A 22,202-nucleotide genomic window follows, 5' to 3' on the forward strand; every position below is an offset into this window, starting at 1 on the left:
GAGACCAGCTTAAGGTGGTCTTCCCCTTGACTTTCACCATTTCTGGGGGTGTGGGGGGGCAGCTTTGCAAGACTTACTCCCCCCCCCCCCGGTGCCACTGGGAACTGGGGCTCTAGAATGTTCTCTTCTCACTCCTCCTTTGCATCAGGGGTTCTGAGGGTTGACAGATGACAGAGGCCCTTGCTTTGCAGGGGAGGAGTGACAATGGAGATGATGGCTGCAGGGGAGCAGATTGGACTTGGGGACCCTTCTGGAAGGCCATGACAGCTGAAGGGGAGGGAAACAGCAGGCAGCAGGCCTGGGGGAGCAGGTACAGTAACCGGGGATGAGGCCGCTTGCCTAGAACAGAGAATGTGCGCTCATCCAGGCTTGGCTGGACAGGGAGCCTGGCTTGGTGATGGAGGGCCCTGAGAAGGGCTGGGCTTTGTCTTCCAAGAGAGAAGGCATGTAGCGTTACCAAGCAGATGCAGAGGCCAGAGGAAGTCCAGTGAACTCCACGCCTGCCTGTCCCAAGGGAGGAGGGGACTTGGGCTCGGGAGCCATTTCAGAGATGGCTTGGGGGAGGGACGAACGGAACCGGGCGATGGATGGAGTAAGCCGAGGCTGTTGTGGTGGCTGCAGGGGTCATCTGACATCTCTGTTCTACTCAGCCAGGGCCTAGAGATGGTCAGAGCATGGCGGGTCCAGGAGGTCTCAGCCATTGCAGCTCACAGTGCTCAAGGCCCACACAGGAGGAGCTGAGGCTCTCCCAAGCTAGAAGGCCAGGAATGGGCATCACCTCCAGGGAAGGCTCGCCTCTCCTGGGATGAGGCTTCAGGACGCACAGAATTCTGGAACATTTGTGTCACCTGATAGCTTTTGAGCCCAGCTCAGTCCGCTGGAACCGAACCAGCCTCTGAGGTCCTCGAGCCACCTTGCAGTAGGCTCCCTGGAGCTGCGTGCCTGCCTGGTATACTCCATGATGAGGTTCCACAGATCTGGGGGTTCTGGATTAGGTCATCTGCCAGCATCCACTTGGATGTGAAGGCTGTCAGAAAACCAAAAGCCTGCGTGTCATGCAACACACACACACACACACACGCATGTATTCCTAAACACACACATGCAACAACATGCATGCACATGTATAGACACAGATCATGGTGTACACAGCCCTGCATGTTTGTCTTCTGACCTCATATGTTCACCTGTATATGTGCGTGTCAGCAAGCAATCCCAGCAAGCACTATTCTCGCCAGGCCAAGAGACAGATATTGAGTTGTGCTGTTGACCTAAGGGGTGGACTTGAAGTGACTTCACCCTGCCTCAGTTTCCCTATCTGCAAGCTCCTAAGGTTGTTACTTGATCTGATCCCTGAGCTTTTGGTGCCTGGGGTGACCTGAACTAGGATCATGCAGTGACAGTTGAGGAACTCTTCCTGGTCCTTTGTTTTCGTACCTTCCTCTTTATATTGTGCCATGTGTGTACATTAGCTATGATGGGTTTCGAAGCTGTCAAATGGAGCATCCTGTTGGGGAGAATTAACCCTCGCTCGCTGTGGGTTCTTTGATCTCATTTCTTCTGGAGGAGAACGGTTAGCGGGGCTCTTAATGACATTTTAATGATGTGACTGATTTTTATCAACAGGTGTATGTAAGATGTGTCAGTGTGCAGTGGCAGTATCCAGCAAATTGTTTACTTTATTAGCTGGTGTGCTCGGAGACAGGCTCCAGTGAAAGCATTAGTAAAAATACCAGGGGCAAGAAAAAAGAAAGAGAGTGGAATTTTATGTTAGGAAATCAGAGCATCTTGTCAGGCATCTTGGCTGTCTTCCTAGCTACTCAAGAGGCTGAGGCCCGAGGAGCAAAGTTTGAAGCCAGTGAGGCAAGAAAAGTCTAGGAGGTTCTTATCGCCAATTAACCAGCAAAAAGCCAGAAGTAGAGCACCGGGCAGAAGGGGGAGGAGGAAGAGAGACTCTTAGCATCTGTTAATTTGACACTGAAGTTGTGCCAGCTGCATAGCAATCACCTACCATCGTCACTTAGCATCAGACGTTGTCCTTTGCTTGTCAGTGTGCAGAATGGGAAGGTTGCTGGGTCAGGATGTGAAAGCCCCACCAACTGACACTGAACTTGACTTCCCCGGGCCTCAGTCTCCCTATCTGTAACCCAGGATTTCCCCTTTCCTCACAGACATGGCTCCATTCTACAGACTGGGAGACTAAGGCTCAGGGAGTCAGAGTCAGCAGCTGTGGGTCCCAGCTGGAGAGTGGGTCAGGCTCAGGAGGCAGTCAGGTGTCCTTGGCCAGTGAACACCTCTCCACCATGACCCGGTTAAGCCTAGAGGCCAACCACACATCATCCCTCACAGTGGCACTCTGGGAGCTGAGGGGCATTTTTCCAAGTTGTAGAGAGTGGATGCTGCCCTAGTGGGTCAGGCGAGACTCCACGAAGAGCTTAGCTCAGCAAAAGGAGACAGCCACTCAGGTAAACGAGTGGTTGTGGACCTCGCAGTGACAGAAGACCTTGTCTTCCGTGGCACTGTGTCCACCCGTGGGCATCCCTCAGCCTAAAATAAACAAAGGAGGCCAAGGATTGGCCTCACATCTATAATCCCAGCTACTTGGGAGGCCGAGCTCTGAGGATTATGGTTCAAAGCCAGCCTGGGAAGGAAAGTCTATGAGACTCTTACCTTCAAGTAACCCTAAAAGGGAAAAAGAATGCTGTGGCTTAGGTGGTAGGGCACTGGACTTGAGAGGAAAAAGGCTCAGGGACAGTTTCCACGCCCTGAGTTCAAGCTCCAGTACTAGTATACGTGCAAAGATACATGAAGGAAATCTTGACACGGACTCCTGCATGGACAGGCAGGCCTTGAACACACAGTGCTGAGTGAAACCGGCTAAACACGAAGGACAGCTGCCGTAGGTTCTACTTGAGCGATCTGATTCAGAATCCTGCCCTCCAAAGCGAGACTCAAGCCTCTTGCTGAGCTGGGCAAATGAGCCCTGGACATGGCTCCCGAGGCCTCTCTGCCCCAGGTCTCTTGATGTTCATCAACATAGAATTCATTATTTTGCCAGTAAATTCATTCAATTCATTGTAACTCATTGTTTCTCTGTGACTCTGAATCTGGGTAGAGAAAATGAACGCCCCCCCCCCCCCCCCCCGTCCCCAGTATCGCTAGGAAGTTACTTGAATGCCTAGGGTTGAAGGATCAAAGGTTGTATAACACCTCCAGAGATAAGGCCTGCTTAGAAGCCAACATATTCCTTAAATATTGCTATTTATTAACTAACACCGCTCCAGGATTGTCTCTGTGGTCTGGCATGTTTTAAGATGAAGCTTTGGGCACGAATTGCAATTAACTTGGCAGAAGATACCTGTGGGGAAGAGCCGTAAAAGTGCATGTGTGCAAAATAGAGCAGAAGTAGTGACGTGGTTCATGTCACAGAAAAACGTCACGAGGTAGAGGACAAGGAGGGGTTCAGAAGTGCAGAAAACCATGTCTGTGTGGGGTGCTCTGCTGCCCCTGCTGGGTGGGACAGCTCCTTCCAGCCTTGAAGCCATCAGACATGCAAGGTGGTAATTATTAGTGTCATGAAGAAACAAAGATGCAGGGAAAGGCTGGGTCGCCCTGCAGGAAGTGGTCAAGTTAGGTGCAGATTCATATTTGGCCCAAATCCATAGCTGTCCCAGACCTTGAGAAGCACAAGGAGGAGCTCAGGAGGAGCCAGAGGGAGTCTCAGCTCCCCTTGTCTGCCAGCACTGGCCAAGTACCCAACAAGGCTGCAGGCATAGACTAAGCACTGGGCATATGGCGTCCGCTCTGCTCGATCTCATTGTTGTTGATGGTCCATAACCGCAAGCGTACCACCGAAAGTAGAAGCCAGGTGCTGGTGGCTCACGCCTATAATCCTAGCTAAGGACCCCAGATCAAAGCAGCCCCCCAGGAAAGTCCATGAGGTTCTCGCCAATGAGCCAGCCAAATGTCAGAGGTAGAGCTATGGCTTAAGTGTCAGAGGAGCAGCCACAAGGTCCTGAGTTCAAGTCCCACTATTGACACAATAAAAGAAAAGGACAGAGAAAGAGTACAAAAGGAAGGAAGAAAGGAAGGGAGGGAGGAAGAGAAGGAAGGAAGGAAAGAGAAAGGCAGCCAGGCCCTCAGGATTTCTGGCCAAGAGAGCTGAAGGATGGTGATGAATTTTGCACACCCATTCTGTATGGTGTGCAAAGGAGTGGAGATGGGTACTTGTAGCTTCGAGTCTGTGTTGTGGTCAGCTCAGGGCACACTGCAGCCATGAGTGAGGAGGAGGGAGAGCTGCTGCAGCTCCCTGTGTTAGATAGACCTCAGTCTAGGTATGTCATCTTCTTGAGGGACTGAGAGTCTCGGCGATTGAATTGCTTTATCCCCACAATTAATGTGGGAGGAGTGAATTAGGTGTATACAGGCTGGAAACTCAGGTGTATAATCATGGCATATAAACTTCTCCAGAGAATAATTATAGCAGTGCCTCTTATCTGCATCTGGGATAGGTTCCAGGACATTCCATTTGGTGCCTGAAACTGCCAACAATATCTATGTTGTGTATGTATATGTGGTATATTCTCTGCTGATACTATATATGTGTACTATGGGTATTAATGTATGTTTAATTGTGTACCATATGCATAGCACATTACACCAGTAGTATATAGACAATACACATAGATATATACCTATCTATATAGATATACTCACAAAACATGTTTTTTCCTGTACATAATAATTTAATTTCCTGTACCCATAATAAAGTTTAATTTAAAAATTAAGCACTAATATCAAAGGCTAATAAAAATAGAATAACTCTACTTTAAACATGAATTGTTTATTTCTGGAATTCTCTACTTGTTGTTGCTGTTGATTCTGGAGTTTGAACCCAGGGCCTTGCTTACTAAGCAGTTGCTGTACCTCTAAGCCATTCCACCAGCTCCTTCTTTTTTTCTTTCTTTCTTTCTTTCTTCCTTCCTCCCTTCCTTCCTTCCTTCCGGTGGTTAGTTTTCAGATAAGATCTTGTTTCTTGCTTAGCTATACCTCTGGAGTGTGAGCCTCCTATTTCAGGCTTCCTAAGATGACAGGCATATGTCATCCCACCCAGTTTCTTTCCATCGAAATGGAGTCTTGCCAACTTTTCTGCCTGGGCTGACCTGGAACTCTGATCCTCCCAACCCGAGCCTTCCCCACAGTTCTGAGGTTAGACCTGTGCGGCTGTAGCCAGCTACCAGTTCAGAAGAGGTCTTGCGGGTGTGCTCAGGCTGGCCTCAGAGCACCATCCTTCAGTTATCCTCCCAAGTAGCAGGGATTATAGGCGTTAGCCACTGGCACCTGTCTTCCCAAGTAATATTTTCATGTACTACTGGCTGCAGGAAACTGGACCTGTGGATATGGGGGGAGGGGGATTAATGGAGTCTTAAATTCCAACTCCAGTTAGAGGCAAAAGAAACCCAGGAGATTGAGGTTCTAGGGGATATTTGGTCCGTGCGTACTTCAAAAGCTCTTCTTTCAAGGATGGTTGACTAACTTGCACTCATCTGGAGCCAGTGAAAGTGAGAAATGGCAGCCAGCGATCTGAGCACCCATGGGTCATCTGGTGTGAGCACAAGTGTTGACTGCAGGAAGGATTACTGAGCTCAGTCCTTCTCGAAGACCAGGGGTGAGCCATATGGCTGCTGTGGGCTCAACCCCACCCTTGAGCTGAAGTCTGTCCTGAAAGCTTGCCCCTGGCAGAAAGTCGGGACGCCCCCAGGGGTCTGGATGTTCTCATCTGACCTTTCCACTCGCCCTGCAGCAGATGGGCCCACGTGTTGTCCTTGGCTGCCTGCTGAGCTCTTGTTCTTAGATATTTCAGTTTACCCATGGGGTGGAGGGAATGGAGCTTGTTTACCATAAGAATGTGCTGCAGACCTGAGCTGTGCTAACTTAGCTACTGCAGGAACGCTTGGCCCGAAATGAACACTCATTCTTGTCCTAACTTGGCCAAGATAGGATGCACTCGAAGCAATCTTCACTTACCACAAGATGTAACGGAGCAGGTGCTTCACCGAAATGTTGCCTAGGGTTGTTTATCCCACAAGGACTTTTCAAATCCACCTTCCGGTTTATAAACATTGACTGCGTGTGTGCAGTGTGCTGGGGGTCCATTTCTTCTGGGAGCAGAATCCACCTCAAATAAGAGAAAGAGCATCTGTGTGTGTGTGTGTGCGCGCACGCGTGTGCACGTTGCTGCTACTGGAGCTGGAACTCAGAACCCAGGGTGCTGTCCCTTAGTTTTTTTCCACTGAAGGCTGGTACTTCACTGCTTGAGCCATGCCTTACTAGCAGCTTTTTGGGAGAGTCTCACAGACTTTCCCGCCCAGGTTGCCTTGCTCCTCATCTCTCACCCTCCTGTGTAGCTTGGATTACAGGTAGGAGTCTATACCCTAGCGCCCTGCCGGAGGAGGGCGCTAGGAAAAGCTTTTGGTCATAGGGTTTTAATGGATGGCATATTGCATCTGATTTTGCAGATTGGACCCCTGGAAGATTACTACCATTTTCATCACAGCAAAACCTTTAAACGTTCAACCGTGAGCAGCAGAGGCCCTCACACCTTGCTCAGGATGGACCCTCAGGTAAGCACGGGCAAGATTCTTCCCTTGACCTTGGACCTGTGATGCGAACATTGGTTGACTCGGGAATGCATTGTAATTCTAGAAAGGTATTCATTTTCCTGGTCTTCTTGGAATAAAACATGACAGTGATGTCATATATGGAACGATCTAAAGGCCTCAGATATTTAGGTCCCTTATCAAACTTAAGAATTTCAATTCTCAGCTGAGTACTGGTGGCTCCTATCTGTAATTCTTGCTACTCAGGAGACTGAGATCTGAGGACTGAAGTTCCAAGCCAGCCTGGGCAGGAAAGTTCATGAACCTATCACCAATGGACTTCCAAAAAGTTGGAAGTAGAGCTATGGTTCAAGATCACTAACCTTGAGCACACAAAGCTCAGGGACTGGCACCCACCAAGAAGCAATAAACACCAATATTATCAAAATATGCTATAATTAAGGGCCGGGAGTTTGGCGTAGTGGTAGAGTGATTGCCTAGCAAGCACAAAGACCCGAGTTCGATTCCTCAGTGCCACATACACAGAGAAAAAAAAGCCAGAAGTGGTGCTGTGGCTCAAGTGGTAGAGCTCTAACCTTGAGAAAACCCAAGGACAGTGCTCAGGCCCCGAGTTCAAGGCCCAGGACTAGAAAAATGTATATACTATGATTATAAAAGATAGATCTATATTACCCATAAGACAAAACCCCCCAGCACTTCAAATGAGAAGTTTACTAATGAAAGTAGAGATCAGGCAGGTGAATGTTTTTGTGAATTTCATAAAATAATCCGTGTGTGTGTGCGTGTGTGTGTGTGTGTGCGCGCGCGCGCGCGTGTGTGCGTGCGCGCGTGTTAAAGCTTGAACTCAGGGTCTGGATACTGTCCTTGAGCTCAAGGGTAGTGCTTGCCACTTAAAACCTTGGCCCAGGCTGGGCATGTTGGTTCACACCTGTACTCTTAGCTACTCAGGAAGCTGAGATCTGAGGATCAAGGTTCAAAGACAGCCCGGGCCCTAAAGTCCATGAGACTCTTATCTCCAGTTAACCACCAGAACACTGGAAGTGGCATTGTGGCTCAAGGTGTAGGGCCATAGCCTTGATCTGAAGAGCTCAGGGACAATGCCCAGACCCAGAATTCAAGCCCCATGACCGACAAAAACAAACAAACCTTAACTCCACTTGGAGATAAAAGTCTCTCAGATTTATTTGCCAAGGCTGGCTTTGAACCTCAATCCTCATATAATTCGTATTTATCAGTGCAGTTATTTATACTTCCTTCTGTATAGACTTGAAATTCACGTTTGACAAATAACAATGAGCAGACACTTGGTAAGATTCAAAATGGAAGTTGGCTGTGCAAGTGTCTGATGAATTCATTCAAGCCACAGGTATTTTTAGAATATCTCCCAGTGTGGCTTGTTTTGCCCATGGCAGTGCTATCTAGAAAATGAAACAAGAAATAGGAAAAAATGGGATAAATATCAGGGCAATGGGGCTATGAAGAAAAGTGGTAATCCCAATAAAGCAGACCACTGGTAAACCATAGTTTTAAACATGTAAATCTATGTGTGTGGGTGCGCGCGTGCGCGTGCGCTCCTCAGCTCTCAGCCTCCTGAGTAGCTGGGATGACAGCCCTGAGCCACCAGTACCCAGCCATTGTGAATGTTAAAGCAGAACTGGGCAGGCCTGCATACTGGTAACCCCACAGGAAGGCAGGGCCAGGAGAGTATGAGCAGTGCAGGCAGGTGGCAAGAGGCAGAGGGTTCAGTCTCTGCTTCCTTCGTGTCAGAACCACTTGACCCTCTAAAGAATAGTATTTACTTTGAGTCCTTGAAAGAAGCAGAAGGAAGTATAGACCTCCTAGGCAAAGGCTCTGGCAGTTAAGCCTTTTTGCAAATTTAAAAAAAAAAATCCCTTTTGCACAGTTTCCTAATAAAGCTCTTGGCGAGCCTGCTATCAAAGCATCCTGCCAATAAAGAAGAAAGAGAAAAAATATATATAAACAGCTGGACATCCCAGCCCAGCCTGGAACCTGGCTGATTGGTTGATTATCTCCAACCATTCTAATTAAATTTTTGCCCCAGAGAAAAACATATAGACATCTGAACCAATTATGAATTCAGAATCTCGACCGCCATACCTCCTGTACATGTGTCTACTTTTCAAGGGAGCCGGATCAATTATCTGTCAGCTTGACAAGTATTTGCTTTGCCTGGTTATTTCCAATGAGCTATTTGGCCAAATCAGCTGTTTTTACGTAAGTAGTTAGTGTTCTCTCGTGTGGCAGCGAGCTGAACCGCTGGGCTACATTTGTGTGCCTTAACATCTGGAGACATGGGTAATTAATATTATTAACAAAAGGAAAAGATGATTTAATATTATCCAGAGGCATTGGAATGTGTGCTTGTTGGTGTATTGGAATGACTGAACTGGAAATGAATGTTATAGGGCTTAGGATAAAGTTCAATCAAATACAGATGGTGTTTATTTTAATTAGCTCCAGTCTCCATTGTATAAAAGTGCTTTGATAAGTGGCAGGATTTACAATCTGCCCCAACATCATGTAAAAACTGATAGGGTGTATGTTTATTCAAACCCAAGCTTTTTCTCCTCCTGCTCTTCCTCCTCCTCCTGCTTTCCCCCCTCCTCCCGCTCTTCCTCTTTCCCTTCCTTCTGCTCCTCCTCTTCCTCTTCCTTTTTTGTCTCCTGCTCTTCCTCTCCTTCTCCTCCTCCTGCTTTTCCTGTTCTTCCTTTCCTCCTTCTACTGCTACTTTTCTTCTTTGCCTCCTCTTCTACTGCTTCTCATTCTTCTTCCTCTTGTTCTGCTTCTCCCTCTTCTCCTCTTGTCTTCTCCCCATCTTCTCGCTCCTCCCTTTCCTTCTCCTTGTCATTGTTGTCATCATCATCTCCTCCTCCTCTTCCTCTTCTTCCTCCTTCCTCCTCCTTCCTCCTCTACTTCCTTACCTTTTCCTCTCCCTCTGTCTCCCCTCTTCTCTTCATGTCCTTCTGTGCTCTTTCCTTCCTCTTTCCCCCTCCCTCCCCTCATAACAGAGAAGAAAAGTTTCCTGGATGTGAGGCAAGCACTGTAACACCAAGCTACATGGCCAGCCTTGATTCTTTAATTACACATTCTCCCTCACACGCGCATGCGCGCGTACACACGTGCATACATTAAGCACTTTTGTCACCCATCTCACACTGCCTAACTCCATGGCTTTCCTGGCATTGGTGACCATTGTCTTTCCTGGTTTTCCCTATCTCAGGAAGGGCCACTTTTCTGCAATGGCTTTGCTACCACCAGCCCTGAGCAGGGACCACAGCCAGAATGTTCTTGTGCACACTGTCCTTCTCTGGGTTTTCCAAGGGCTGTCATTTCAGCTAACTGAAAGCATTTGTTTTGAACTTGTTCTTTTGCCAAAAGTCTGGAGAAGGGTGGATGTGAGCGATGTCTCAGCCAATAGCTGAAAGGACTCACAGATTTTTTTTAAAAATTACTTGTTCAGATTCTGTTCCAAACTGGCTTCTAGTTAGACGCTGCTGTCCGTGTCTTCCAAACCTTACATTTTAGCACGATGACTCGAGTTCAGCCCCCTCCCTCTCCTCCATGTCAGCCTGATAGATGAGGGGACTGGCTGGATGAAGATATTAGGGAACCCTGGTGGTTCCTCCCCGCCAGCGCCCGTCTGTACTTTAAGCCTGCACAGGGTAAAACATTTCAGGGCCTAGAGTTGGTCTTTCCTCTTGTAGGATGGGACTTTGCCCTCCCTAGACCCCTCTGCCCCACCCAGAGTTTAGTTAGAGCTCAGGTTTCATTCCAATAGTGAGGTAACTTTTTTTCAGCAGCTCTTTCCATTAACCACAGATGGAATTTTATCTGACGGTTGTGTGCACTCAGCCATTCGAAATGCAAACAAACAAGAAGTTCCTGGCGAGGGGTAGGGACACACAAACTTGAGCTCAGGGACTGGGAGCAGACCATCAGCTGCCCCAGCCAGGGCTGTATCCGCCTGCATGGCAGGGGTAGATCTAAGCTGTCCTCCCCCCAGGTCTCCTAGTTGGCTGCCACTTCCTATGCAGCCTGGTCTTCTTACATTTGCAGTCTGGCACAACCTACTCTAACGATGTAGCTACTATGCATGGTCACATGGTTTGAATATTAGCTGGGCACTGGTGGCTCATCTCTGTTATCCTAGCTTCTCAGGAGACTGAGATCTGAGGGTTGTGGTTCAAAGCCAGCCCAAGCAGAAAGGTCCATGAGACGCTGATCTCCAGTGAACCATCAAAAAGCTGAAAGTGGAGCTGTGGCTCAAGTAGTAGAGCCAAAAGTCAAGGACAGCTCTCAGACTCTAAGTTCAAGCAAGCATCAGGATTGGCACACACACACACACACACACACACACACGAGTTTGAATTTTACAATGTATACCGTGAATGCATCTTCATGTAGATATTTCAGTGGTTTCATGGAACCAGCACATCGCAAGCTCCGTGCTCTGTCTGTCTCGGAAGGAGGCACCCATCGAGCTGTGTTCTATGGCTTCAGCTGGACAACCTCTCTCTGTCCTCATGGGCCCTGCCCATGTCCTGTGCCCTCACCGGACCCCCTAGCACTGCCCTCCTGATACCCTCCTTCTCCTTAATCCCACATAGTAGCTGGCCTACAGGAAGGACAGTAGCTGACCCCACTGTGCTGATGAGAATGGTTAATTTAGTTTGCCTGGGATCTGCTCAGTGGCATAGAGATGGGCTAGTTCTTTGGGAACCTACAGATCCTTCCTGGCCAAGGTCTACATGGTAGGCTGGGAGCACTGAAGGAGAGAGGATTGGAAGGCTAGCTGGCCTGGCCTGTAGGTGCTCTGAGGAAGAGGAGCCTGAATTGCCAAGAAAATTGCCAAGATAATCACTTGCCAAGACAATAAGACGTTCATTTGTTCTGCACTGGAGTTTGAACTCTGAGCCTCTGGTTCTCACTTGGCTTTTTCACTTCAGGCTAGCACTCTACCACTTGTCTTCCCAGTGGGCTTTTTGCTGGTTAATTGCAGCTAAGAGTCTCTCGGATTTGTTGGCACAGGCTGGCTTGGAACAGGGAACCTCATATCTCAGCTTCCTAATTAGCCGTGATTACAGATTAGAGATGGGAACGCCAAGCCCTGGCTTCAGTGTGTAGTTCTTGTGTTTTGTTCCTTTATAGGTCTGGCAGCTACTCAGTAAATATGTTTAGTAAATATTTATGGAAACGTATCTCAGTTTTTACTTGCAAGTTATCTCTGTCACTCTTAATGCTAGCACCTTATTTCTGTGTAAATATTTTGGCTATAAACTGTGGGCTCTCCTGGTTAATTGGTCTTTTGACTAGTGTCTGACTCCACAGATGTGTTCACTCATGAGGACTCAGGTGACAAAAGTCCTCTGGCTGGGACTCAGAACAGCAGACACAGCCAGGCAGGCGCCAGTGGCTCACATTTACCATCCTAGCTACTCAGGAGGCTGAGATATGAGGATCATGGTTCAAAGCCAGCCAGGGTAGGAAAGCCAATTTGACTCCTATCTCCAATGAACCATCAGAAAACCAGACGTGGAGATGTGGCTCAAGGTGGTCGAGTGTTAGTCTCGAGCTGAAGAGCTCAGGCTCTGCACCTCAACAGCAGCCATTTATTGTCTGTAATGATGGAGTCGGAGAGGAAGATGTGGTCAAGGCTGGATTCTCTGGCAGGCTTCTTGCTGACTTGCTGTGTCCTTCCACGGTCCCTCACGGAGTGCATTGGTGTCCAGATCTCTTCTTAGGAGAACACTGATCAGATTGGACCAGAGCCTACCCTAATGACCTCATTTTAGCTCCACTATCTCTGTACAGACTGTCTCCAGGGAAGAGGGTGGGGCTGAGGTAGCATCTCGCCTTGGCCAGTTCCACACTCTGGCGTTCTGCCCTGCTGTCACATTCTCAGCCCCTGTGCCTTCGTAGGGTGGATGTCACAAGTCCTTAGGGAGGTGACATCATTCAGCCATAGCAATAAGTGAAACTGGCTTATGAATACCTGTTCTGCTGTCTGGGATTGGAGGCTGCTCACAGGCCATAGGGAAAGCTGGGGAACTTCTCATTCCTTTCACCACAGTGAGAATTAAGTTTATAGATAAATAAACTGCTTTAATTTCCTTAAATTTGAAAAGAAAAATTGTGCCAGCCCTGGGACTTGAACTCTTTGTTATTTTGTTTGTTTGTTTTGCTCAAGGACTAGCATTCTACCACTTGATCCTCACTTCCACTTGCTTGTTTGTTTGGTTTTTTTTGACTGGTTAATTGGGCTGGCTTTGAACTGGGATCCTCAGATCGTGGCTTCCTGAGTAGCTAGGATGACAGGCATGAAATCACTGGCACCCACAAAGTGGCCTTCACTTTGATGAAGCTGAGGGGGGGAAAAAAAAAAGTTGGCAGGAGCCATTTGTCTTTTGTGGGTACTTATGTGCGTGGGGTGAAGAATCTACCCTTGGCACAGCAGACCCAGGTGGCAGATGTGTCGAGGAAGTTTGATGGCTTGATTGACATGTGTGCTTTTCCTTGGGAGCCTGCACTGAGCCCTGGGGACAAGACAGGGGCTCCAGGGAAATTCTTGATCCCCCTTGGTTTTTGTGTAGGAATCTCCAGCTCACTTGGGTGCCTCTGGTTACGAGATTGCTTTGGGTGGAGCATCAGCTTGCTTCTCCTCCTCCTCCTCCTCCTCCTCCTCCTCCTCCTCCTCCTCCTCCTCCTCCTCCCCAGAGACATTGTCTCTGGGGAGAAAGTTTCAAAACACAAAGGTGTCACTGAGGTGACCTGTGACACTGCATGCCAGTTAGCGTGACCTTGACGAAGCTCTGAAGCTCCACTACCGGTTCTGTGCCTGCAGTCTCTTTGTGAGTTGTCTTTAGTCTTATCTTCAGAAGCGCATTCCACAGCGGCCTCACTTGAACTTGAGTCCATGGGAGAAAGTTGGAGAAGGATGTATGCTATAAAAACAACGTGCAGGGCTGACGGTGCAGGCAGCTTTGTGCAGCATGCTCAAAATCCTGGGTACAAAAAATCCTGCAAAAAGAAAAGGAAAACATCGTGTCAACTTGCAATGATCATAAAGTCTTCATTATGCCTAGAATTCTCTTTTCCAGGGCACAGAACTTTCTAGGACAAGTATGGATGTCTGTGTAGCAGGAAATAGACAAATAGACAAAATGGATAAAAGAGACAAGTGTAATACCAGTGGCTCACTCCTTTAATCCAGCCACTCAGGAGGTTAAGACATGGAGGATCGAAGTTCGAAGCCAGCCAGGGCAGAAAAATCTGGGAGATTCTCTGTCTAATAAACCAGCAAAAATATCAAGCTGGAGGCATGACTCAGGTAGTAGAGTATTATCTGTAAGTAACCAAGCCTAACTAACGTGAAACCTTGAGTTCAAGCCCTGATACCTACACACACACACACACAAAGAAAAGAAATGATAAAAGGAATAGAGAATAAAAAATGATAAAAGGAGTAAAATAATAAAGTTGCATCTTCAAAAAGCTCCAAGGAGATCAAAACACTTCACTCAAATTTGCTGATGGCAATGATTGGTGTTTGGGCCGGCAGTGGTATCTGGTGAACCTCCTTGCCTCCGACTCACTCAGAGCTGGTCTTCCACCAAAGAGCCAACAAATAGCACCCGGCAACCACTAAAACACCATCAGCTTTCTAACTCAGACATATGGGTTTCAAAGACTTTGTGGTTGCAGCGTATGGAGTCTGAATGTATTCGCGTTTAACATCTGAAGTGTAACTTCAGTCTTCATCAAGTGAGTCTTTACCAAGCTCCCTCCTACTGTTCTCAGCCACAGCTGTCCCGCAAGAGTCTGGGATTTGAATCTCAACAGTTTGGTTTGCAGTCCCTTTTTATACATGTCATTTATATGGCCTCTCAAACATTTTCCCTGATCTTGTATACTATAATCACACCACTTAAGACAGATTTGTAACATCCTGATAGCAATTTAAAATCTTTCATTCAGCAGTAATGTTACCCCTTCTCCCCCCAACCAACTACCACTGTTAGAATATTTTGCTGGGTCCCTTTCTAGATTTTTCTCTCTGTGTTGATATCATGTGTCTAGTGACCACCTGAAAGTCTAACCAACATACAGGTTTATCATAATTGATTCATGCTCTTGCTATAAGACAATTTTTAATAATGATTTGACCAGATACGTTCTGACCTCTCTTCACTTATTTCTTTCTCTACCTGTATTTCCTTCTTTGGAACAAGGGTCACTTGTTAATTTTTTGTTTTAAAAATAACTTCAGGGGCCGGGAGTTTGGCCTAGTGGTAGAGTGCTTGCCTAGCATGCACAAAGACCCAGGTTCGATTCCTTGGTACCACATACATAGAAAAAAGCCGGAAGTGGTGCTGAGGCTCAAATGGTAGAGTGCTAGCCTTGAGAAAGTCCAAGGACAGAGCTAAGGCCCTGAAAGCTCAAGCCCAGGACTGGCAAAAACAAACAAACAAACAAAAACCTTGAGCTAGTGGCTCATACTTGTAATGCTACCTACTCAGGAAGCTGAGATTCTGAGGGTTGTGGTTTGAGACCAACCTGGGCAGGATCCTCACTAAGACTCCGTCTCCAATTAGACAGCGAAAAGGTGAACTGGGAGCATCTACAGAGAGACTACATAAAGTCAGGAGATGATTATACTTTTATTTGTTCTCTTCTCTTTCTTTATTAGCATGTATTAATTGTGCTGAAGGATTTCACTGATTTTTTTTCCCATACATGCCTCGGTCAACTTTAGCCCCTCCCCCTATTAAAACAATGGGGCTCATACTCTTTTAATGCACTGTACGAAGTAGTTGGATCATAATCACTCCCTACTCTTTGCTTTCACCCTCCCCCTCTTGCTGGTTCACATCTCTAAAATTCCCACCCCCTTCCCTCCTCTCATTTTATAGTGGTGTCCTTTTTTTTTTTTTGCCAGTCCTGGAGCTTGAACTCAAGGCCTTGGCACTGTCCTTAAGTTTCGTTTGCCCAAAGCTAGTATTCTACCGCTTGAGCCACAGAGCTACTTCTGGCTTTTTCTGTTTATGTGAAATTGAGAAGTCAAACCCAAGGATTCATGCATGTGAGGCAAGCACTCTACCACTAAGCCACATTCCCAGCCCCTAATGTCATTTTTAAAAAAATCTTTAACTCATACAAAGGAGTTGCCATTTAACCAAGCAGTTTATAAGTACAACATATCTTGATCAATGCACCCATTTCAGCATTCTCACCCATCTCTCTCCCATCTACCCCTTTCCCTCGCTCTTCTTCATTTGGTATGATATACATTCATGTCATTCCCGCCCTGCAAAGGTCTAGATTCCACTTAGAAGAGAACAAGCAATATTTATCTTTCTCAGACTGGCTTCTGTCATTTAACATGATTTCCAATTCCATCTATTCTTTCTGGGAACAACTGAATTTTTTTCCTCTTGATGGCGGAATAATAAATTCTTGGTTATGTGCACACACTGCATTTTCTTTATCACTCGTTGATGGGCGTCTGTATGGATTCCATCGTCTGGCTCCTGTAGAGAATGGCAGTAACCACTCTGACCGCTAACCATGAGCGTGTGATGAATGAAATGAAATAGTTCCTCCATTTCTGCCTGTAGGTGAAATGGCTGGAGCAACAAGAAGTGAGACGCAGGGTGAAGAGGCACGTGAGGAGAGACACGCAGTCCCTTTATTTCAACGACCCCATTTGGTCCAACATGTGGTACCTGGTAAGCTGGGGTGTGGGTTCTCTGCTCTCATGTTTATTTGCAGGCTGTTATTGAGGGGGGCTACAGATGGATCTCCCTCATCTCTAGTGTAAAACCCCTCCCCTTGGAATGGGAAATAATGGTGCCCTACTTGAGAGGCGCAGGAGGGTTAGGGTCCAGGCAGGGAGTAGATGAATGGAGAGAGGAAGGGTGGTGAGTGCAGTCATAAGTCAATGTGAAAATGCGGCTAGGAAAGCTGAGGAGATGGGTGGAGGAGAGGAGAATGATGCCTCGTAAGTGACGCTGAATTGAATCCCTTTTGCACAGCTACTTAAAGACAGTAAGCTGGGTGCCAGTGATTTATTCCTGTCATCTTAGCTACACAGGAGGCTGAGGTGTGACAATCCAGAGTCAAAGCCAACTTGGGCAGACACATGGGAGAGTCTTATATCCAATTAGGCAGCAAAAGCAAGAACTAGAGATATGGCTCAAGTGGTAGAGCACCAGGAGTGAGAGTTAAAGCTGAGTGAGAGCACAAGTCCTAGCCAAAAAAACAAATAATAATAATAATAAAGGAAGGAAGGAAAGAAGAAAGGGAGGAGGGAGGGAGGGAAGGAAAGGAAAGGAAAGCTGGCCAATCAGGGAGGGCTGTTTGTATAAGAAAGGAATTAGATGCAGGCCATGAGTCTGGTGAAGACCTGTGCTAGACAGAAGCCCCTGGCAGGTGACAATGGCCTAGGATGAGACAAATTGCTGGGTACAGAGCAGTCAGGGGAGCACGCTCCCCCTCCCCCGGCAACTCCTGGAGAAAGGCTCCGCTGGGGCAGAGGCTGCCCGGTGCTCCTGCGTGCGTGCTTACCACATAATGGTGTCAGTGAGGGCTTACAAACACATGAGCACTGTGCACCCCGAGGGTTCACCCCCCTATGGCCTGAACGTATCCTGTGCTGACAGCATTGTGGGGACAAGCACAGTCGCTGCCGGTCAGAGATGAACGTGCAGGCCGCGTGGAAGCGGGGCTACACGGGCAAGAACGTCGTGGTCACCATCCTAGACGATGGCATCGAGAGGAATCACCCGGACCTGGCCCCGAACTACGTAAGTCAGATCTCAGAAGTGACAGTTAACCGAGCATGATGCAGGTGTATATTTAAACACCAGTAAGTTCCCTGCCTGTCCTTATGTCTCAGGAACTTAGGCAGAAAAGAAAATGTGACAGGGAAGGCTGGGGGCATTCTGTCACCCGTGACTGGCCGAGAGAGCAGATGGCCCAGCAGTTTGGGGGTCGTATTCTTGTCTAGAAGCTCATGCCTACATGCAGTCCCAAAGCTAGGATCTGCCACCTGTTATCCTGGCTACCACGGAGTCTGAGATCTGAGGATCAAGGTTCCGAAGCCAACCTGGGCAGACAAATCCAAGAGACTCTTATCCGCAATTAACCAGCAAAAAGCCACAAGTGGAGATGTGGCTAAAGTGGTAGCGTGCCAGCCTTGAGTGAAGAAGTCAAGTAAAAGCGCACACATCCGATACATGGGATGGGTTGTTATCATGCAGAAACCATGTGTAGTTATTGTTTATCTTGCAATAGGCCTGACAAAGGTAGTTTAAGAGGATGGTGTGGTCTCTCTCCACTGACCAAGTTCTATTTCTTAGGATCCCTCCGCGAGCTACGATGTGAATGGAAATGACTATGACCCATCGCCCCGCTACGATGCCAGCAACGAGAACAAGTAGGTCCCCTCCTCCCCTTCTTCTCCCTCCACTCTCCACGCACAGCTTCTGTTGAGTCTCCGCGGATTAGGTGCCAGACTGCGGGCCTTGCTGGAGCCCTGTTAGGGACTTAGATGAGTTTTGGAAGCCTTTCAGGCATGTGAGGGGCTCCTGTGGAGTTTGCCTCTTTCGTTAGGGGTGTCATCTCTGGTGATTGGCTAGAAAGGGATGTGTGGCCGGCATTGTTCCACCTGCCCATCTCATTGGACTATTTTTAAAACTGCCTTTAGCTTGTCTAGGGCTGGGGGCTAACACCTGTCATCCTAGCTACGCAGAAGGCTGGGATCTGAGGATCTGAGGCTTAACGCCATCCCCAGGCAGGAAAGTCTGTGAAATTCTTGTCTCCAGTGAACTACACACACACAAAAGCCAGAAGTGAAGCTGTGGCTCAAATGGTAGTGTTCCAGTCTTGAGCAAAAACAAGACAAAACCAAAACAGCCGAAGGACAGCATCCAGATCCTCAGTTCAAGCCCCAGTACTAGCACCTAAAAGTAAATAAATAAAAGAAAGCTCCCATCAAGCGGCCCCTTTCTATACTACGGACCTCTGAGCCCCGCGGAGCTGCAGAAGCCCCCGCTTCAGGCTGCTCTCCCTGCCTCACCTCCCAAGGTGCCCTTCATGCCCAGTGGGGAGGGCGTCTGGGGCTTAGGGGCCTGTGTCCTGCCCACATACCAGGGGGCAGAGACATGTGATCCACAGCCCAGGCGATGACCCTTGAAGGGCAGTATCGAATCCCTGCGTAGGCCGTGGAGCTGTGTGACCCCCCCCCAGAGCAAGCTTGGCCTTGGGCTGTAAACCCCCGGAGAAGAATGGATGACTTCCTTCCCCCTGGCCTTTGGGTTGCTCTGAATGTAAATCCATGACTTCCACCACTGTGGACTGAGTGAGCTCAAAGATCGGGACCATTCAGAGTGGCTCTGTGTTGACCTGTGCTGAGGAACTGGCCTTGTGTGGCGCTTCAGAGTTTGAGATCCTTACTGAGGAAGGCAGTTGGTTTTTCTGGTAATTTCTTCATCATACAACAGCAGCTAATGAGTGTTCAGCTGTGTGTGTGTGTGTGTGTGTGTGTGCACTAAGGCTTGAACTCAGGGCCTGGACGCCATTCCTTCTAGATTTTTGGTGACTCGTTGGAGGGAAGAGTCTCGTGGACTTTCCTGCCTGTACTGGCTTTGCACTGCAGTCCTCAGATCTCAGCCTCCTCAGTGACTAGGATTCCACTTATCAGCGTCTCCCTTGCAGGTTCCTTTGGGGTAGACATGGTGGCACAGGGCTGCTTGGTCCCAGCATGGTGCCAAAATAGGAGTACATTTTGTGCCACACAATGTGTTGTTGGTGACATGAGGAACAGAGCCAAGGCAGCTTCCGGCACAGCATGGCAGTGAGCGGATGATACTTCCAGGAGCCCCTGACTGACTGAGAGGGGGGTAGGCATCTCCTGGGCCAGCCAGCCTTCGGTACAGCGCAGGCAGGGCCCCGCAAAGCGCGCTGGGTGCTCCCCCAGCAGCCGTGAATACCCGCTCAGGAGATGCAGAAACAATGGCCGCTCCAGCCTCCCTCTGCTCACAGAACTGTGCAATGTGTGGAGTTCATGGACAACTGTAAACCAGGGGCCTCATTTTCTCATCTTGTTTGCCTCCCCCACCCTGCTTTTTTTTTTTTTTTTCTTTTTTCAGACATGGCACTCGTTGTGCGGGAGAAGTTGCCGCCTCAGCCAACAACTCTTACTGCATCGTGGGCATAGCATACAATGCTAAAATAGGAGGTAAGCGTGGAGCCCCACAGACTGCATCCTTCTTGCAGGGCTCAGGCTGTGCAGCCTCATGCCCTTTCACCACCAGCCATGGCTGTAGACCTCTGGCCAGAACCAGCAAAGTTAGCTGTGTCAAAGCCCAGGAGGCCAGCAAGTGGTCCAGGCCTTGGCACAGTGCAACTGATCCCTGTGTTGTTGGAAGAGTCAACTCCAGTCCCACCAGATGGGTACCCTCTGTTGGGGCTTGCCCCACCTGGCTGCCCACCCACCTCGGCCATCAGTCTGTCTCTTCCTTCGTGGTCCTCTCCCACCCCACACCTTTGGTGGCCCTCCGTCAGACAGACTCTCAGTCTTGTCTTAGGACTGTGGTTTCCCATACCGACCACACTCAAGCCTGCGGGCCCACTTCTGCCTCTATGCCAGACTCAGCATTAGCCAAATGGCATTTGTCATAAACCCTTCCTAGTGTGTTCACAGGATAGGCCGGCTGGGATAGCCAGGTGAGATGGCCCTAGGAGAAGACAGTGAAGGAATCAATAATCCATAAAGAGCAGCGCACAGACAAGAGTAGCCCACGGAGAGACACTATGTGATAAATCCCACTTGTCACTAAGGAGCAGAGGGAAAACCTACTTGCAGGGTTTAAAAAGAGAAACCTTTTTGAAATTGGTGCTCTGAGTATCTTTTTTGTTGTTGTTTTTGTTTTGTTTGTTTTTGTACTGGTACTGAGACTTAAGCTCAGGGCCTTAAGGTCTCACGTAGATTTTTTGCTCAATGTTAGCGTTCTACCGCTTGAATCACACCTCTATTTCTGGCATATTTTTTTTTGGTGGGGGGATGGTTAATTGGAGATAAGAGTCTCTCGGACTTTTCTTCCTAGACTGGCTGTGAACCACAACCCTCCCTCGGATCTCAGCCTCCTTAGTAGCTAGGATTATAGGCGTGAGCCAGCAGTGCCGGCTATGTATTTAGATTTTAATAGAGCAGCTATTTTCCCTAACACTGCCCAGCTGCCAGCCGAGAGTGGGTAAATATTTTCAGTAGAAATTTGCTGCTCCAACATTAGCTTCAAATGTGAATGACTCTCGGGAAATGCCGAAGAGAAGAAAAACAGCAATCATTTCTTTAATGAAAAAAGAAAGCCCCATTTACTATAAATTGCTGGGTACAAAAATCATTTGGACAAATCATGTAAATGGCAAATTAACTCCCTGTTGTTCTACTCACTTACGGATTGCTTAGCTCTTCTCTGCCCGCTGGGTTCAGAGCTCACAGGGGCCAGAGACGCACGCTTGGCCACGTTGCTCTGAGCACGGGGCTGTGGGAATGAATGAGAGGGACTGTAGGAAGAGAGAGGGGGTGTTCTTGGTTCTGAGGGCTTTGTATTTGAGTAGACAAGTCAGAATACTGTTGAGGCTCAATCTCACAATAGATAATTACAAGCTTAATCAGAAAATGGTTTGCCTGACTTTCAATACTATATGCCTTCCTATAAATTACCTAAACACGCACACATATGTGTGCATATATATATACACACATCTATTTGTGTTTAGACAATTTAATATATATAATCTATGTACATAGTAATATAGAATGTAAATAATGTGTATATAGCAATGTATACTATATGTATATAATTGTGTGTGTGTATGTGTGTATGTATGTATGTGTATGCATGTGTATGCTAGTACTGGGCTTGAACTCAGGGCCTTGCACTTTCACTTGGTTTTCAAGGCTGGTGCTCTGCCGCCTGAGCCACAGCTCCACTTCTGGCTTTTTGCTGGCTAGTGGGAGATAAGAGTCTCACAGATTTGTCTGCCTCACACAGTGAGCCTCATATCTCAGTCTCTAGAATTATACGCACGAACCACCAGCACACAGCTACCCAATAACCTTTTTGTTTGTTTGGTTTTGTTTTGTTTTGCCAGTCCTGGGCTTGTACTCATGGCCTGAGCACTGTCCTTAGGATTTCTCAAGCTGAGAGCTCTCCCGGTTTAGTCACAACACCATTTCTCAATTTTTTTCTATGTATGTGGTACTGAGGAATTGAACCCGGTTTTCATGCAGGGTAGGCAAGCACTCTACCACTAGGCCAAACTCCCGGCCCCCCAATAACCTTTTGAAGATAGTTGTGATAAAGGTGATGGAAAGAAGGATTTCAGTTACATAAGTCAGGTGAAGAGTACATTTCTTTTTGGTCAACGTTGCCCCTTCCCCCTTTCTCTCTGAGTTTTTCTCTTCCTATCTCCATGCATAACTTCTGTAGTTCATTTTCCTCATGGTGTCTCGTGACTACCACTGCCCAGTAATCTTTTAAGTACCCTGTAAGAATT

The 22,202-nt window shown here is 47.9% G+C and overlaps 1 protein-coding gene across 1 annotated transcript in view; it reads left to right on the forward strand.

The window, feature by feature from the left end:
- Positions 1-22,202, forward strand: part of Pcsk6 (proprotein convertase subtilisin/kexin type 6) — an 88,686-nt gene that overhangs the window by 19,854 nt on the left and 46,630 nt on the right. Inside the window, exons 2-6 of the mRNA XM_090321444.1 lie at positions 6,519-6,623; positions 16,256-16,366; positions 17,300-17,443; positions 17,999-18,075; positions 19,790-19,878. Coding sequence (XP_090177570.1) covers positions 6,519-6,623; positions 16,256-16,366; positions 17,300-17,443; positions 17,999-18,075; positions 19,790-19,878 — 526 coding nt within the window. The remainder of the gene's footprint in view (positions 1-6,518; positions 6,624-16,255; positions 16,367-17,299; positions 17,444-17,998; positions 18,076-19,789; positions 19,879-22,202) is intronic.

This window comes from Megascapheus bottae, chromosome 30 (genome assembly GCF_031878675.1).
Source record: "Megascapheus bottae isolate mThoBot1 chromosome 30, mThoBot2.hap1, whole genome shotgun sequence".
Classification (NCBI taxonomy): Eukaryota; Metazoa; Chordata; class Mammalia; order Rodentia; family Geomyidae; genus Megascapheus; species Megascapheus bottae.